Here is an 18428-nt window from a genome sequence, read left to right as displayed (position 1 = left end):
CGGGAATCGATTCTGTGCCGAGAGGAAATTCGCTTCAGCCTCCATTGCTTATTCAAGTCGTTAACATCCTTCACAGTTTATTTCAAGGAACAATTAACAATATTTCTTCTTTCTTTCTTTTCTCTCTCTCTCTCTCTCTCTCTCCTTATTGTAATCTCTTCAACGTGTCGAGAATTAGCCAAAGAAGAAGAAGAAGTAGAAGAGGATAGCAATGTTAAAATACGTTATTAGAGTTGCTGAAAATGTTACGTTCTCACGAACCTCTTGGATTTTTATTTGGCGTAAACGATGGTACGCATTAATAATCCTTAAGGATGTTGTCCCGTAAACGCGTAAGGTAACGCGTCCCATATTGCATTTGTACACAGTTTGGGCACGTTACGAAAGAGAGTGAAATAATGCGAATAACTACACGTATATATTACGATCTATCGTTTCGTATATGGATACTAAGATTGCACTTTTAGATCGAATAGGCGAATTGTAAGTAATTCCGCTACGTGAAATTTCGTATATTCGGTTACGATTTAATTTACATCGATTAAACTTTGCTACGCGGCTCTAAGTATAACGTTATACCGACTTGTGTGTAAATATCACGTCTCAAACATCACATTTCTTTACTTTTCCATCACGTTTACAGAGCAGCTTTAGTACGGTGTACTGTCGCGTTTGAAATTTTTCATACATTCTTGCAACAATTTAATTCGACAAGTTGCGAAAAGTCTGAATGGCTTTCGTTTATTATCCACATAGAAACCGTTGAACATTCGTATGCACCTGTGTACATTCCAATCGAAGGAAATTAATTCTGTGCAACTCTCACTCTACAACAAAGTGTAGCAAAAATGTACGAAACAATCCAGACGATCTGAAACAGAACGAAAAAAAAAAAAAAAAAAAATAAAAAAAAAAAGGGAAAAGAAAAACGACCTCGCAATTCGCACACAACGTTCTCGACCGATTTAGATCCCAGCGTTGCACGAAAGACTTTCTTTCTATTCGCGGACAATAGGCTCACGGTCCGAGCAGATCTCGCATGCAGACGCGTCTAAGATGCGGCAAGCCTTCTTTTTCACGGCAATAAAATTCACCTATGATAGTCGGGCCACGACATTATCCTCGTTTACCCGATTCAACCGTGGCGACCTTTGCACGTGAACGTTGCACCTTTCCGTGCAATCTTCCATCTACGGAGGCCATTGTTGCTGTATCTCTCGTTGCTCTCGTGGTTCACGGCGAAAGAGAGACGGGGGTGTGGCGCACCTTCCTCCTACCTTTGGAAGGTTAACGCGCTGTAGCGGTATATTAGTCAACCACAATGGGCCGCGGATGTCGTTGAAAAATTCCGGGACCAACCGGGGCGAATGCATCGTTCCGAGATTTCACCACGTTCTTCGATACTTTTCTTTCTCCTGCCAATGAATGTACAATAGGACCTTGAACCGCTTAATCACCGAGAAATCGGATAATCAAATTTTTCGTGATCGAACGACCGAAATTGCACAATATATATCGCGTGTCTCGATTATTTTCCTCTTGATGTTTCTAGATTTTCCCAGCCGACAGATTAGACATTTTTGTTCAAATTCGCAAGGTTAATCGCATCTGTCACGTATGTTCGTACGAAGCTTCTTATTTCTTCTAACGTGTAGATTCGTTCTCTTCTCTTGAACTATGGACATTCGTCAATGGCTTCTAAAATACATAAATCGTTCGTATCCAAAGGCAGGAATTCCGAGGCTTTCGCCTTTTATTCGTTACTTTCAGCTCGTTCTCTGTAAGCGTCCCAACAACGAGTTAATTAAAAGGATCGATCTGATTAAAGAACCAGGCCAATTAGAACGACACAATAGCAAAGCAACGAATCACAGTCGTCTTCTCGGCTACAAGGCGAAATCGGCGGATCGATTACGGCCGTACGATTCTCTGTGTGTATAGATGAGAGGCGATTAGAAGCCGGGTGGGTCGCAATCTGACTTTAAATTGGTGAAAGCCGCGCCGCTGGTGACTTTAAACACCGGTTGTAACCCTTATAAGGCGGCTCTCATCATATCAGGCCCCAAGAAGCGTATGGTTGCCGTCAATGGTGTCCGTGCCACGGGCTTCGACTAACGCGATTTTAAAGAACAGCTATAAAGAAAGAGGAACGAGACTTAATCACGAGCACACGCCGATTAGCCGTAGCCTGCTATCGATCTACCTCGTAAATAGAACTCGATGACGTTTTTTTCTGAGACCGCCTTGGACCGGCCCATTAATTGGAGCGCCGTCCATTGCACGCGTTTCTCTTCTGTTTCTGCCTTATTCCTCTTTCAAGCTGCTGCTGCTGCTGCTGCTGCTGCTACTACTTGAAACGTTGTGGTACAATATACTTCGATGTGTCGCGGCTGGCAAAATAAAATACAGAAAATTCGAGCTGCAGTCAACCTGTTAATCGAATTAGCGTCGAAACTGTTAGACTAAAGCATTTTTTTTTTTAATGTAACAATTTATAAACGCACGATGCTCGTTCTGATTTAGTTCTGATACTATCGGCGAAGTTTACACGTTGTTCTACCAGCGATTATTCATAAAGCGTACGGAAAGAATTTGAGCATCTCGTTTTCTAAACAGTAAACTTTAACGAGGTTAAAATATTTGGTGCGCATCGAACGATATCGATGAATTTTACATAAGACTGCTCGCTCGTACTTCATTTTATGCTGTTTGAAATGTCATGAGTCGGGCCATTGCGGACAGTTTTCATTCCTGAATAATTAGAGTCGTTGCTCGTGTCACACTTAGAATTCGCGACAAAGGGTACGGTGTGGATACGTCGTACAAACGAAAGATAATACCGCAACTAACTTCAAGAGATTTTGAAAGCTTGTTCGTAACGAACAAAGTTCATCGACTCGCACGACATATGGTAATTGTAAATTATCGAATAAGACGCAAAATGTACCGAATATTTAAAAGAGGACAATTCACAAACAATACTTGTATTTAACATTTTAGATATAATTGGAAATAGCTTCTCTTATAAATACAATTGCGAATACTTGAGAATAAAGAAAGAAACTCGATGTGGAAACAACTTAACGCGAAAATACGCTGACTGCTATCATTTTTCGTTATACTGAAATCGCCAGCGTTACGAAACAGATTTTCCAAAGACACCTGCGCAATAATTCTCATCGAGCCAGGTTTCACGCACCAAAGAAAAAAAAAAAAAAAAAATAGAGAAGGAAAAGGAAAAATAACGATAGAAATACCTTGCAGCCACATTAATTCCAATTAAAATTTACGCTCTCCATTAATACCACACAAGTTGCATTTTCACTTCCCTCTTCGCTATTTTGCTTAACCTTTAAACAACGAGATAATGTTCTCTCCGAATGGCCTTCGTTTAAACCTTACAAACTTGCAAATGCACGAACAGACGTGGTTATCAGATATCTAGCCAGCCAAATCGAATAACGTTCGATCGCAACTGTGTTCCTAGTGGCGATAGTCAAGAATGAGTCAATTAAGCGAGTTGCTATGATCGAGTCAGCGGCTGTACGTTTTGCGACAGGCGTGTTCCAAGTAGTTCGGCTTAATTAAAGCGATAAAGAGATATCGGGACAAGATATTGTTGCCGCGATAACGTATGAAAATACGTTTGGCCGCCGTTTACGATAATTCATCGCTGTTCGCTAATTATGCGCTTAATTAGAATATTTATACGTCGGGGGCTTTCCTGGAACTCCCACTCGGCACATGGACATCGACTTCATCGTGAAATCGTGATAGTTTCTTTCGTTGTACGATTTCTCCTTGTCTCGATGTTTCTTTTCTTTTCCTTTTCAATTACCGCTCTTGTATCTCTTTTTACTTTTGAAATTTGCTAAAGCAACGTTCGCTAAGTCGCTGTACGACGTTGTCGAACTGGTGGACGGATCAGACTCGCGAGAAACGACGCTTCGCTTTTCAGAAAATTCGTAGAGATTCGCAGAACGTGCGACGTCGATTCGCAACTGTCATCGATTCGTCGATCGCTCGATAGCAATTCCCATTTCGGAATTCAGATGTTATCCTCTGGTCGTTGGTGCTGCCTCGTTAATTTCCATCGGTGTTGTTAGCTTCGTAGGAAACATCCAATTTTTGGTTTCGATGGTAACGTGCGTTTAACAGCGATGGATCCGCTTTCTTCGGGTTTTACTATGGTTGTACTCTTGGTACGACCACACGCATGGTGTCGTGGTTATTTAGACCTTGTGACTACCTGTTTGCTAATTAATTCTTGGAATTGTTGTCGGAGTGCGTACGAGGATAAAAGTAAAAGATTATACGGCGGAGCATAGGTGTCTGTTTTCCTATTTTTTCGCGATTTTTCTGATGAAAAGCGACGGTAGAAAAGATTCGAGTTCTGGGAAAGATAAGTTGGAAAACACAGCGAAGCGAAGACCGATCGCGTTAACAGACCACCGTCGAATTACAAGTCGATAACACGCTGACAACGAGAGAGTTATCTCGCCGCTAACCGAGGCAGCAATCAGCCAGCAACACGTTCTTGCCAGTTGACTAATTCATCGTGGATGACGCGAAGCGCGTCTTCCCTCCCATAGACTGGAAGAAAAGATGGGAAGAATTTCCTGTCGTTAGTGCAACGAGATATCGTTAGAACGAAAGTAACGGACCTCGACGTCACTGGTCACCTTGCAATCGTCATGGCAGCCTGCAATGGTAAATTGGCTACGCGTCATTAATAGCAGGCTCGGCGAATTACCACATCACCCCTCGATAATGTCAGCCACTCGATCAACGAGAAAACTTAGCAGGAACTCTGCTACATTAACGTTCGGCTACTGGATGTAACGTGGATCGAAGAAACGTGGATCTGAGTTGAGAGCAGTCTGGTTTCAGCGAATATCATAAACGATGCTCCGATGATGACGTTGATACATCCTTTCCTGGAATTTTCTCGTCTTTCGTCGCCATTTCCAGCCATTTCTCGTTGACAGATGTCGATGTCGAGTGGATTTCATAATCGTTCTAATTTATCGATTAAATTCCAAATGCCGACCATTTTGGTACTCGGACCATTGAAAATGTCAACTATACGGAAACGTACGCGCCACAGTTAATTATCGTTCACGCGTTATCTCGAAGAGGATAAGGATAATCGTTGCGAGGCAAAGGCGATGGAAAGGAAGAAGCTAGAGAGCGAACGATGCCTATCCTTCGATCAGCAATTACCTTGACATTATCCGAACGAATCGGTAAAGAACGGTCGGCGTGTAGAACGCTATTGATAATATTTCGCGATGAGAAACAGTAAATCGCTGGCTGGTCGAATTCCTATGGCGATCGGTCGCGATCTCCGGACCAAAGTGCCACGGCCGTACCGGTTTCCTCTCTGTCACGATTTAGTCCATAAAACTGACTAATGATACCGGTGAAACGTAGCAGCAGGCAGCTACAAGATCAATGGAAATCTCACCTGCAACTATGCTTCAAAGGCCACCGAGTTGCCTTCTGTTATTCTCGATAGGCAGTTTCTGACAAAGTTACGAGCACCGATCTACGATACCATCGCGCGCACCTGCGAGAAAACGATACCTGCTCGGTCGATTGTGGAACATTTTCCCTTCTTTTTTTCCGGAAACTAGCGAAACGGTGCAAGCGACCGGCAGAAACGCGAAGATACATAGCCCGGAAAGGAAATCGTTCTGAAAATTTTAATCTCCATACGTCTCTCGGCTAGACCAACTAGTTGGTTCTGTTGGCTGGCGATGAAACGCCGCGAAATTGCGACTTGATAACTGCAAGGCGGTAAATTATCAATAACCGATAAAACGGACCGGTTCCATTACGCGCGAGATAAAATTTGCTATGTTCGAGGATTCGAACGATAGACTTTTCGTTGCTGGTCGCCGATGTTCCACTTGCGAATGTGGATCAGATTAGGGTAATTTGCCGTCGTGAAAGGCTGTTAGTGGTTGAAACAGTGATAGGCGCGGTGATAAATCTTGGGTAGATCGAGGCAGGTGCGTGCAAAGGAAGTTGGCAGAGGATGTCAGTGTTTGAAGAAGATTTATAACTACTGAATAATAGCGTGAGCAAAGGAGAAGGAAACTGGAGAAAGAAGGGACATTCGCTATCAATCTGCGAAATTTCTATTCCACGTAGAATATCGTTTGGAAATGACACGATAGACTTCGTGGGAAAAAAGTGATACGAAAGACTTTCCCCCGCCCTTACGAGATAAATGTATAGGAAATGATACCTAAGGTTCGTATTTATATAGAGGATTTTGTGAATTGCGTACAGGATTTTCCATTAAAATTTATCTTCCGCCACAGTGTTCTCCAAACCGAACTAAATTTGATCTCTGTGATCTCTATCTTTTCTTGTATAATAGAAAGACGACTTTTAAATACGCCGAAGCTCTACAAAATGCATACATGTACATTGAAGCAGCACAAATGCGGAATAATCTCCAAATTTTTATTTCGGCTAATAACAATCTGACTATCAACAACTAACATCAACTAACACTCATTAACAACAACTAACAATCGACTAAATCAATCTGAATTTAGTAGAATTCCATATTTAGTGGAATTATACGTAACTACAAAGTCGAAATGTTTGTACGTGGAACGAAATAATCGAGAAGAAAAATGTACTTGAACGTTTGGCACACGAAACGCACCTCGAAACCCACGAATGCCACCGACACTGGCAATCTACGAGTCACTTAGGCTGATTCCCGACGAAACTAAATCTACCCGCATAAAGTCAATCCGAAGAGAAACAATTCCAAAACCTGTGTGTAAGTTGCACACTAATCTCATGACCACAAGCGAAGCCGCTGCGAATAACATTGTCTCGCAGTATCCGTCAAATCGTCCGCTTAACCACAACCGCTACCAGTTTTCCGCGACCGCAAGAGGAATGACCACAAATAGAGCGACGTCCTTTGCAACAGAAGCAACTTTTCCGAACGATTCTTCGAGAAGATTGCCTTCCATATATGTACGGCGTGATAGCCGGAAGTCTGAACGATTCGCGAAACACGTACGAACGTGATCCTGAACATTTCGAAACTCCGTTCGTCGATCGACTTTGCAAGGCTTTAGGCTAAGAGTCGGAGGAAAGTGCGAGGAAAAATTGAAAATACACTGTGTTTGTTGGTCTAATTTTCCAACCGCGAACGAAGATGCAAAGAGAGTGGACGTTGTTTTTGCAGAAACCGACCGTTCTAACCGCCTAACTGGAAACCACTAACTGGAAAAATGCCACGTGAATGCGAAAAAATATGTTTGAAGATCTTTATTTTTTTTCTTGATTGGTTAATAATTTAAACAACTGATCGTTGGTATGAAATTACGCAAAAATAATAGCAAGATTACGACGTATATTTCAACAGAGCCGTAAATTGTCTGCTGTATGAAACCATAAAAGCTTCGCGAATGATCGCGATATAGAGAGTAAGACGAGGAATAAATTTTTTGAAAATCATGTACATTTCACGTTAGTTCGTAAAAATGTCCGATCGAATCGATCGTGGAATCGTAAAAGCACGACGGGGAATTCCTCGAAAGTTGCGCTCGAATTCATAAAACTTGGTTGAAATTCTTGCACAGTGTCGTTTGCGAAACAGCGACGATCGTAAACGGCGTGGTAAATTTTCTAAAAATCACGGTTTTTCTTTATGTCCGTAAGAGTTCGTAAAAGTCATAGCCACCGTGAAACGCGGCGTGTAACGGGAAATTGTTCGAATGATAGGTAAATTTCGTGAAAATTAACTAGGTTTCGCAACCTCGCAGGTCTCCGCGAACGCTTGTTCAGCTTGCGTAGGATAAAATATTTTGAAAAATAATAGAAATTTGTTAGAAATATTTTATTAATTGTCGCGTTAATATTTTAGTCGTGCCAGTAATCTTAGATGGAATAATCTAGCTTTTTCTATATCGATATTTTATTTGTTCGGAAGGTGAAGATTTTTCGTCGATCTAGTATAGTTTCAGATCTTATAGCATAGAATATCTCGAAGAAAGAACTTGAAAAAAGAATTACCGTCATACGAATGATCGTGAATAAATTTTCAGCTTTTTTGAATTTATTATTCTATTTACCTTAGGCAATGAGAACTCGTAGATTTGTAATTCTAATATCGATTTATGAGTAGGCTATTGTTGCTGTAATTAATAGAAAGTTTCGTGAAATATTCATTCAAATTATATAGAATAAATGTAAATCTTTTATGGTCGGTCTCGTGAAACATTATGAAAGTGGTTATTAAGCTGGTTGCGAAAAAGGAAACGAAAATTGAATAATTGTAAAACGAGAATGGCAAGGAGAAGTACTAATTTTCTAAGCGTTTATAATTACTCGCAAGTAATTAAATTTCGTAAGCGGTTCGTGTGTACTTTACGATAATCTTGAAACCAAAGTTACCTTAGAATGTATACGTCTCTCGCAAAATATCGATTATTGCGAACAGGAGAATCCTTTAATTGTCAATGCACTGGATATTTAGAAAATTAGGTTGCTCGGTAATTTAGCAAATTATAAAGATAGATCGTCGCTGAAATCATACGAAGCTTCGTATAACCACCTGTCCAAACGAATGATTAGATAAAAAAATCGTGCTTTTATAAAATTCTGCAGCAACGTTGTTGGATATCTGCTTCTCACGACATCGTTATTTATCGTAAACGCCAACGCAATAGTCGTTTCTCTAAATACGTTGTACGGTATCCGTTAGTCAGCTGACCTTTGCTTCTTTGAAAGTTCATTTCTACATCAGAAGCCTATTATTATCTTTTGTACGCAGGATGATACGGGGAATCGATTTAATAAATTGAATTTACGAAAGAAAAATTGTAGGGTTCCATTAAAAAAAACAAAAAAAAAAGTGTAATTGTACTTTTTGCTACTGCGTCAGTGTACTGCAAAAAGACTGCAAACTATTATACAGCTGATAGGATGATAAAATTTGCCGGACAATGGAAAATTTTCCACTGCGATTAGTATGTCCATTAAATCAGATTAAAAGCGATTGTAACGTTAAGACGACTAATGATATCTAAATAGCGAGTGTATGTGGTAGTGCACGTAGCAAATAGTAAAATATATTATTGCCATGTTTTTTAATGGGTAATTTAGATTTATAGCCTGGTGATTTCATTAAAAGGTAATAAACCTTTTATCTTCGTGCAACAAATGTCCTGTACAAACCATTTTACCTCTATAACCTGTCATATATTTTTCCTACCTTCCTGATACACAATGATAATATCAACTTCACGTTCAGGTTAACGAGTTTCTTTTCTCCGTTAATACCGAAATTCATGCCCTAAAGGATTGCGATTGCTGTGTTTCGTGTGCAACGATGATATCGTTGTTCGATCAGATACGATTTCTATACGGTTTCTAGGGAGTCGATGTTTCGACCAATCGGCCCGTAAAAATTTCATCGACGTTCGCGAAAGAAAACGTTACCAAACGGTCACGAAAATGTGACGCAATTTCGCTCAGACATCAAACGTTTCTAACACGTTTCAGTTGGCGAACGTTGGCAGACAGAGTTCGTAATTTATAAACTTGCCTACAGCTGATTCGTACTAATCGCTGAACCGGTCTATTTTTTGCCATTTAAAAGGATATATTCTAATATTAAAAGACCAGAGAGATTTTACGCTCGCTAATTTCCAAGTAATTTGGCAATGCGCCTTTAAGCTATCGGGATAAATTTCGTAAAAGCAATTTAGAAGAGATATACATTCCCATTATTCCAACGAACAACCACAGCGTCTTGTATAATTCTATTCCGCAACAGTTGCTGTCCTTTTAACGTTCCCATAACGAAAGGGTTGAAATCGCTCCACCAAAGCATGTCCAACAAGTTTCCCACTTCATTTTCCCCTCGAACGATCATTGCCATTCACCACCAACCGCGTCCACTTCTTTACATCGAAAAGCTCAATTAGATCTCTCTTTCTCTCTCTACAGTGAAAATTCCAAATGGATTCGATAGTCCGTACAGTGGAATCTATGTTCCTATCCCGTGAACTCGGTTCGCCAACTCGGCCGAAGAAGAAATTCACACCGTTCTCGTCCTTGGATCGTGAACGGCACATCGTTAATTGGAAATCGAAGTTTACGAGCGAAGATAAAACGCGATACGAACGAAGACAGCCTCGTTTCTGGCGTCGCGTCGTCTCGTCACAATGGCGTAAGAAGCAGAGAAAAAGATGCACGCCGAGGATATTCATAGGAAAAGCAGGATGGAGAAAAAGGAGGGCGATATGCACCAGGATGAGCGGTAAGTTCTTGCCTAGTTTACGTCATCCTGCTTTATTGCTTGCTTACTTTAGTTCAAAGACATTATTCGTACTCGAAGCCAATCGTACGGATATCACATTCTGTTGGTTGGCAGCTTTCGCATGGAAATTTTTCACTCAGCAACTACAAGTTCTTGTAATTATTCTTACTTACTGACGAATTCATCCAACTGTATCGTGCACACCATACAGCCAGATGGGATTATCGAGTCGCCTATGCTTCGACAGCTTTGCGCAAAACGATCAAGTTTGTCGCACATCACGAGACACTGTTAGCCTTCGATGTAATGATAGAAGAGCGAGAAAATACCGTGTACTTTGGATCGAGCAAAAGAAAGTATCGACTTAATTGCGAACAACATGTCGATTCGTTTCGATGAGTTATCGATCGATTAAGATCAATCGGCAGAGGAGTTCTCAATTGTTCAGTGGCTCGAACCGCTTTGTGACTGTGCAAATCGTAGCGATAGATTGGCGACGTGATAACAAACGTAGCGGCTTAAGCGTTGGATCGTTTCGCTGCTCTTGCAGATATTTTGCATCTAGAAATCGGTAGAAATATTCCAACGATCGGTTTTCTTTAGATTCGAAAAACTACAACGCAGCATCGACAAAATCGTCGCGTCCTATGTTGCTATATGCATCGTCAGGTGATAAAATGTGCTGTACGAATATAGAAATAGTCAACGAGAAAATCGATAGAGTGAAAGAAATTGGAAAATTGTAATAGTTTCGTATTAAAACTTTATTCAATCTCCAAAACTAGATAACAACCAATGATTGATTACCATTACAATAAATAGCCAAATAAAAATTACTCTACGAATTATTACAAAATAAAGAGGCTTTGAAATATAAATTAGACAAGAGCTTGTATCTCATCGTGGTAGTGAACAGGATTTACGGCTGTGAACACGAAAGGACAATGAGCAACGCGACTTTGAACACCAAGGGAACCGCGCCGATTAAACGGTCGTTAATTGCTTGGCCGCTTAACGATTCGGCAGGGAAATGTAGTCGTGGGAAACGATCGTTGAAAGGTCAAAGGCAGTTTCCAGCTGAAAAGTCTGCTTGATAGCTGAGCCTGTTCTTCCTGTCTTTTCTTTCGGAGTTATCTTCTCTGAGCCAGTGGTAACGAGGATCGAGATAAGAACCGACGGAAGAATTACTGAAGAAAGTACTGTTCGTCCAAAATCAATTGCTTACTCGAGACTATTAACTGTAAGTTGGAACGAATTCGTAATTCGTTTTACTTTGTCAATTATTTTGGTTTCGTTTCCTCTCTTCGATCATTTGCTCTTTCGCCTGCCATATCTTGACGACGGTTTTGATCGTCGATCGCAAACTATATTAAGAATTTTTCTGTATTTATGAGAAATTCAAGGGTGCGCGAACGCGTCGACCACGAAGAGATAAAACTTGGGAAAGGATCATTCTCAACGTTATTTACAACTCGATACGAATAAACAGTCTTCGGCCAATTGATTTTGTACGGAGTCCGGTTCTTACGTTTAAACGAGAAACGTATTAACAAATTGGACAGATTCGATCCGCGAATTAATAAACTTCTCAGTGAGAAAAAGGTGTTCGTCGATCAGCCGCGAGGTCAAAGAAATAACCGCGAAAGAAAAGAAATGGAAAATGAAATTTACTACAAAAGGGGAAGGATGTTTTTCTGATGACGCGGAATGTCACAGGCAGCTTCAGGTTCGAACGTCTATCGGACGAATGAAAGGAGCGCGGCGCATTTTCTATAGTTGAGAATTCGCGATAGAAACGCTTTGAAGCTTTACAGAGCTGAAAGGGGGATTTCCGTGGGATCCGAACGAGGCTCGTGTGAACCGATCAGGCTTTTTAAGAGTGTCTCGAAGGTTAAATTCTTCGCAAAATCGTGCGTCGAACGTTTCGCTTTCACTCTCTTACGAATAACAGACGGCGGGACACGCGATCGCCAGGTTAAACCAGGGACGAGCGTGGCCTCGCGCGTTGAGTATGTATCTAAATCACAGCTCGTGCTACTAATTACTTCTAAACTCTTATATATCTCTCTCTCGATACTCTGATACTTACCGATTTCTACGTTACATCCGCTATAGTCTACTATATGTCTCTGTGTGTATACATATATATATGTAAAAAAAAAAGAAAAACAAAAGATGAGGGAAGAAAAGAGGTGAGAAAGAAAGTAGAAGAAGGAGGAGAATAAAAAGAAGAAGAAAAAGAATCTTCTCTGTAAAATATCTTCAACGTTAATATCTCGTAGCGGTAATTTAAATATCGATCATCGTGTACGATCATCGTCGACGTGGTCGTTTTCTTTTTTTCTTCTCTCTCTCTCTCTCTCTCTCGTTTGAAACAGCAAACAAGTCGTTTTAGGAACAACAATTTCACCGAATCGTTTCGCGTTGAACCACCGTCGATCGACGATTCGACTATAGCTCGTTTGAAATCAATTGATCGCTCAAGATCGTTTAGTAGACTTCCCTACTCCCCACCACGTTACTTAAATCCTTCGACGTTCTCTCTTTCTCGCGTTTTCACACCTTTATTCGTCTCTCTTTTTCTCTTCGCTTTTATACTTTTACATTTCCCGTCATTTTATTCCATTGTTTCTTTCGAGACACGTTAAACGACCTGGATCAATCGATATCGAACGACGAATAATTAATTATGAGAATAAAAAAATAAAGGGCGATCTATGCTCGCCTGCTTAACCTAATCATCGTGAACTTATCGACCGGAATAACACGCTTCGTAACGAGCATCGCCAATGCGAGTTTCCAGACGCGTGCGCTATTCACAGATCGTATTCGTTAGAAAAATCGAACGATACATGCAGAAATTTATATCGGCGATAGGAACGGCTATGGAAGTCGCCGGAAGCTTCATTCTGCAGCGGATAAATTCACGACACGCGATTCGATCGCGATTCTAAGGACGGCATTCGATTAAGAAAACGTTGTTACGCGTGAGACAAGGGTACAGTGCCTGCAAGAGATATAGCGAGGTCGTAAAATGAAACGTTAGATTCGGTTAGACGGTGGTACCGACACGTGTTTCTCAAAGGCAATTTCTATCATCGTTGTTAAATTTAACGACGTGTTATAAAACCTGAGCTTGCAGAATATAAATTCATCGATTACAAGAACCTTCTTTGTTTTAAATTATCCTAGTCTTCTTCGATCATCGTTACTAGATCCAACGATGTGATGAAATCCTAGCTCGCAGAGTATAAATTCGGAATAAGTTAATGCTTAAGAAACGTAACGTGAAAATAAACAAATGTTTACGCGTGTTAATTAGAAAAATCCGTATAACACAAGTTGAGCTTAGTTTCGATACACGATCTCGGCTGTGAGTTTTCGTTTCAAGTTATATACATCACTATAGATGTAATCGTCTCTTTCAGAAAACAAATCTTCGAAAATACGCAGCAAAGGAAAAACTGCTACTGACAACGACTTGACATCAGTCGACTCTAAATGAAGCTCTAGATCCTCTCTCAAAGTGTCCTCGAACAGTCTCTCAAAAACGTTTCAAATTACTCGATTCTCGAAGTCCATAAACTTCTATTTCTTTGCAAATTTACGATATCGCTATATCTCTTCCAACGACCACACGCGATATCGGAAACGCCTAGAAAGGAAAGCGTTCGAGGGAGCGTTCCGCGGCGTGGCTCGCTGAAGCCCATGCGTTTTACGAGGATCAGCTACCAGCGGCTACCAGTTCGCTCTTTCTGGCGTAACTCGTGAGCACCGCCGCGTGCAACTCGAATAAATATCCCGGATCGTTCTCCCAATCAGCAGGAAATTCTCTCTAAGACGAGATCGCGAGACGCCTGTCTAAAAATTAGTCCATGGACGTTGGCCGATCTCGCGATCCTTGGTCATGGTTCGCTCTGTGCCGGGGGTTCCGCGACCTGTCCGGTCGTAAATCATTCCCGCGCGGCCTCTCCAAGTGAACGAAGATCGTAATCGGAGAGTACGAAGAAACAGAGAGACAGAGAAACGAGGGTAAGGAAGAGCAAGAATTAAAGAGACAGAAAGAGAGATACGTAGAAGTGAATAGTAATAGAGGAAGACTCGCACGGTGTATCCTTCGTTGACCATCACCGTCGTGCAAAATCCGCACCGTGCCACCGGGAATAGAGAATGGAGTAGCAACGATCGAACGCGTCCAACTGGACACTGGGAACCGGGTGTGGGCCGTCTGGTTCTCCCAATGCAACTAACTGGGTGGATTACAGGCGGTCCCCGCTGGATCGACAGACACTTGGTGCGGTTGACTCCTATTTGTCACGCTGCTCGTCGTCGAGCTACTCGTTTCGCCGGATGGACTGGGATTCCCACTGTTTCCGCTGTTGCTGGTGCTACTGCCGGTCGCTTGCTGCTGGACACTGGGCTTCTGCGTCACGTGGGTCTGATAGTGCTTTGCCAAGTGCGCCTTCTGTCGGAAACTCTTGCCACATAAGGAACAGGCGAAAGGCTTCTCGCCGGTATGAGTTCTGATGTGAACGTTGACGCTGTATTTGTCCTTGAAGCCTTTGCTACAGATACTGCAATAGTGCAGCGAACGTTCCTTGCGTTGGACGCTGCCTGGAGAACCGCCGGAAGCGCCTTGCTGCGTGCCACTGGTGCTTCCACCGGTCTCTGAACCACTGCTGCCGTTGCTGGCTGCGTTCGAGTTGCTGCTGTTTCTGTTGGTACGTCGACAGTACTTCTTGGGAGCTTTAGTCGTGACCACTCTGGACGGAGTTATCTGAAGCTGGTTGGTGGACTGTTGTTGCTCCACCTCGGTTCGAGGAGTAGCTTGTTGCTGTAGAACATCCTGCTGAGCCGCTGTTACTACTGTAACCGTGCTAACTTGGCCCAGATCCGCGGGAAGAGTTATCGTTCCCAGACTCCCACTGGTTGGATCTAGCGTGTACATAACCGTTGTCGTCGCAGACACGTTGCAAACGGGCTCCAAACTGCAGTACGACTCTACCACTTCGTTGGCTATGCTCTTCAGCTTCTCGTAATCACCGGGACGATAGGTCGTTTGGTCTAACTGGGACAGCAACAGATCTTCATCGGTACAAGTGTGCATAGATTCATCCTGCTGTTGTTGCTGCGGCTGCTGTTGTTGAGTCTGTTGTTGCTGTTGCTGCGGTTGTTGGTCGGACACTATCTGCAACCCAGCGTTGCTCGTCACAGGCATGGATATAGTGGATCCTTGAGTAGACGGCGAGGAAGACGAAACTACTTGAGTCGGACCTGTGTACAATTTTCCTTGAAGAGCGCTTCTTAGAAGACTCTCCGCCGAGTCACCTGCTCCAACCGCGACAGCAGCTGCAGCTGCGGCCGCAGCTTCCTGCAGATTCTGATCAGAAAGCTTCCAATCGTTATTATTATCGCCTCCTGTGCAATTGCCACCACTGGATGATCCTCGGCCGCATAATTCCTTACTTTCGACAAATCCGCTGTCGTCTGTAGCATATTGGGAGGATGCAACAGAGAAACGATCTGGATGAAACCTGTCGTTGACTGTCCGCGACACTTCGGTCACGCTACTGGTCTGATCGTGTTCCTGCTCGGTAGACGCAGGTTCCATGCTCAGTATAGCGTCCAGGTCTAGATTCGGTCGCAGAGACCAAGAATCACTGGACGTGGGCGCTGGACTCTTGCAACAATCTAATGCATCCATAGAGTTGGCTTCGTTGTTCAACACGGTCAACGTGTAAATCGCGCCGTCCGTATTTTGTCTGTCGTTGGCTGAGCATCCTCGACCTACTCCTTGATGATGCTCGTTAGAACCTTGATGAACGCTCACGTTATCATTCCCGTGGCTCTGAGCATTAGCGTGGGCCGACCAGCAGTACTTGTTCAGGTCTTCCAAGAGTATATTACAGGTCTGCTCTTTGCTCTCGTCCGTGCCCCAATAATCGCAATCCGACTGATCCATCGGTGTTTGCTCGTTGCTCTGTTGAACGTTGCAGGCGCTATGGTGCGTCCTCACGTGGTGATGGTGGTGATGGTGGCTGAGGGAGCCAGTAATCGTCGAGACTGGGGGTAGTGCTGTCAGAGTGTTGTTATTGGTTTCTTTGATGAACGGCGAGCTGTGTAATTCGCGATTAGTTTCGTGTTCCTCGTGACCTTGCTGGAGGTAGCCGATGCTTCTGCAGGTGGTACGATGCAGGAAGCTTTCTTCGTCGGACACGCCGTCCGTGGAGGCACAATGCGGTGGCGGAGAGACGACGAAGTCGAAGAAATCGGTCTTTGGCAGATCTTCCCCACCCCCTCCTGGGGCGAATGCCTCCGTTAGATCCATGGAGTAGGTTTGGTACTTCGTCCTCGTGGTGCTTTTTGTTTTTGGATCGGATTCCAGGTGGCCTTATTAGGCTGGCAGTCGCAGGTTTCAGGTGGTAGAAGGTGAATTTCAGTGATGGTAGCTGGCGTGTCTCCTTGCCCACCGCATCCTTGAGTTCGGGGAATCACCTGGAAAATAGAATTGAAATTTTCGTCAGTTGGTGGAATCCGTTTGCCCTCTGTTGGAATACTTTGTCCAATATTTCTAGTATTTTCGGTATCTTTATTTTTTTATACGATAGAGCTTCGTTTATACGAATACCATTTATTCGAACGAAGTTTTAACATCCAATCGGACGAAATTGCAAATATTATCAATCTATTTTTCATCTAAAGATAGCACCAAAATTTTTGAACGAAAGTATCTATGAAACGTAGGGAGAGATATGTCATTTTTATGTAACAACATATTAAAATATAATTTATCAACTGATCTAATCGAATAAATACAAATTACACGAATAGCAGCGGAATTTTTCATAAAGAGAATTCATCGGGCTGTCGATTTGGTGCACCCAGAGATCGAATCCCATAAAATCGCGGGACAATGGCGCATACCGCGACGCCGTGTCCCAGATTTTCCGCGTTTTCTTAGGCGACGGGCCAGTGAAATAGGATCGGCACCAACGCGGGCATTAGGCCGAAGAGCTAGTGTTCTTTCGCATGTTCTAGGCGTGGGAACGCACCGTGGCCGTGTATAAATTCACCGTAGCGAAGCTAGCCGGCACAACGATCAACCGTACACTCTTGGAGACAGTGGGATAGAAACAGAGAGCACGATCGACGCAGATCGACTCCCTTGAATCTCTGAACGAAGGAGAAACCGTGCCTTAGACAGAGACGGAATAAGGATGGAGAAACTAGAAGATAGACAGGCATACACTGTGAAACAGAGAAGGGAGAACGTAAAGACCGGGGACGTTGCGCATGAATATCGTGTGTATAGCGAGATTCTAATAACCGGGTCTATCACCGTTTCATTTTCCTCTAATCGCGTGATAGTTCGCCTCTTCTTAAAGGAGCGCAAGGTCGATCGTTATTATCGTATCGCGGATTTTTATACGTCAAACGAGTATCGGTTTGGCAACTAAGCGATTGCGGATTTTGTCATTAGGTGGTATCGACAAAATCCGCAATCACTTAGTTGCCAACCCAATAGTTGACTCGTTTTATCTATTGGAAATTCTAAATTCGATATTTTCCACGGAAATGATATCGGTGATGTGTATCTTATGTCAGAAACCATCGATTGCACGCGATATTTCTTTCATTGTTCGTAGCCGCAGTCGGAACGAGTATTCATAGAACTAGATATTCATGACCCGATCGCTAGGATCAGCCTGTATAGGCGCTGCGCCGGTGGTACGAGGCATGAGCGGCATAGGCTTGCGCAACTTCTTTTCCGCGAGCTATCCTACAGCAACGCACCGTACCAAATTAATGCGGCAACAGTGCAGACGCGAGTCGCGCGGCTAAATGCCAGCCACGGCGTATAACAATTGATCGAGGGCCGCTCGCCACCCGGATGTCCGAGGACGGAACGGTCGATCCGCGTTGCGAAACCGAGGCCTGCAATCGCGATACATCATCCGCGTTCACGGAGAAGCGATCGCGCGGCAGCTTTGTAGATCCGAGTGGATCTTAGCGATCTTTATCGATCGGCTCTAGAGCCCGTTATTTTTAGGCAAATCGGAGATCAACCGGTATATCGTTACGAATATTTTCAGTATTCGCGCTTTACCATCCGAAGGTTTTACCAATT

The 18428-nt window shown here is 43.0% G+C and overlaps 1 protein-coding gene and 1 long non-coding RNA gene across 3 annotated transcripts in view; both read right to left on the bottom strand.

The window, feature by feature from the left end:
- Positions 1-890: 890 nt before the first annotated feature.
- On the bottom strand, positions 891-7377 carry LOC126867171 (uncharacterized). 2 transcript variants are annotated; one of them, XR_007690159.1, is made up of 3 exons: positions 3258-7355; positions 2204-2430; positions 891-2133 (listed from the first exon to the last, which is right to left on the bottom strand). It is a non-coding gene; the product is annotated as an uncharacterized LOC126867171 (long non-coding RNA). The 2 variants fall into 2 exon arrangements; XR_007690158.1 differs by having other exon boundaries at positions 2204-7377.
- A 5168-nt stretch (positions 7378-12545) lies between these two features.
- LOC126867137 (protein sister of odd and bowel-like) overlaps positions 12546-18428 on the bottom strand; it is a 255175-nt gene continuing 249292 nt past the window's right edge. The window contains exon 6 of the mRNA XM_050621347.1: positions 12546-16795. Coding sequence (XP_050477304.1) covers positions 14547-16628 — 2082 coding nt within the window. The 5' untranslated portion in view covers positions 16629-16795 and the 3' untranslated portion in view covers positions 12546-14546. The remainder of the gene's footprint in view (positions 16796-18428) is intronic.

The sequence above is a fragment of the Bombus huntii genome, chromosome 6, assembly GCF_024542735.1.
Source record: "Bombus huntii isolate Logan2020A chromosome 6, iyBomHunt1.1, whole genome shotgun sequence".
NCBI classification, from domain to species: Eukaryota; Metazoa; Arthropoda; class Insecta; order Hymenoptera; family Apidae; genus Bombus; species Bombus huntii.
The sequence above is the reverse complement of the archived record's forward strand: the minus strand, read 5'-3'. Positions and strand labels throughout refer to the sequence as shown.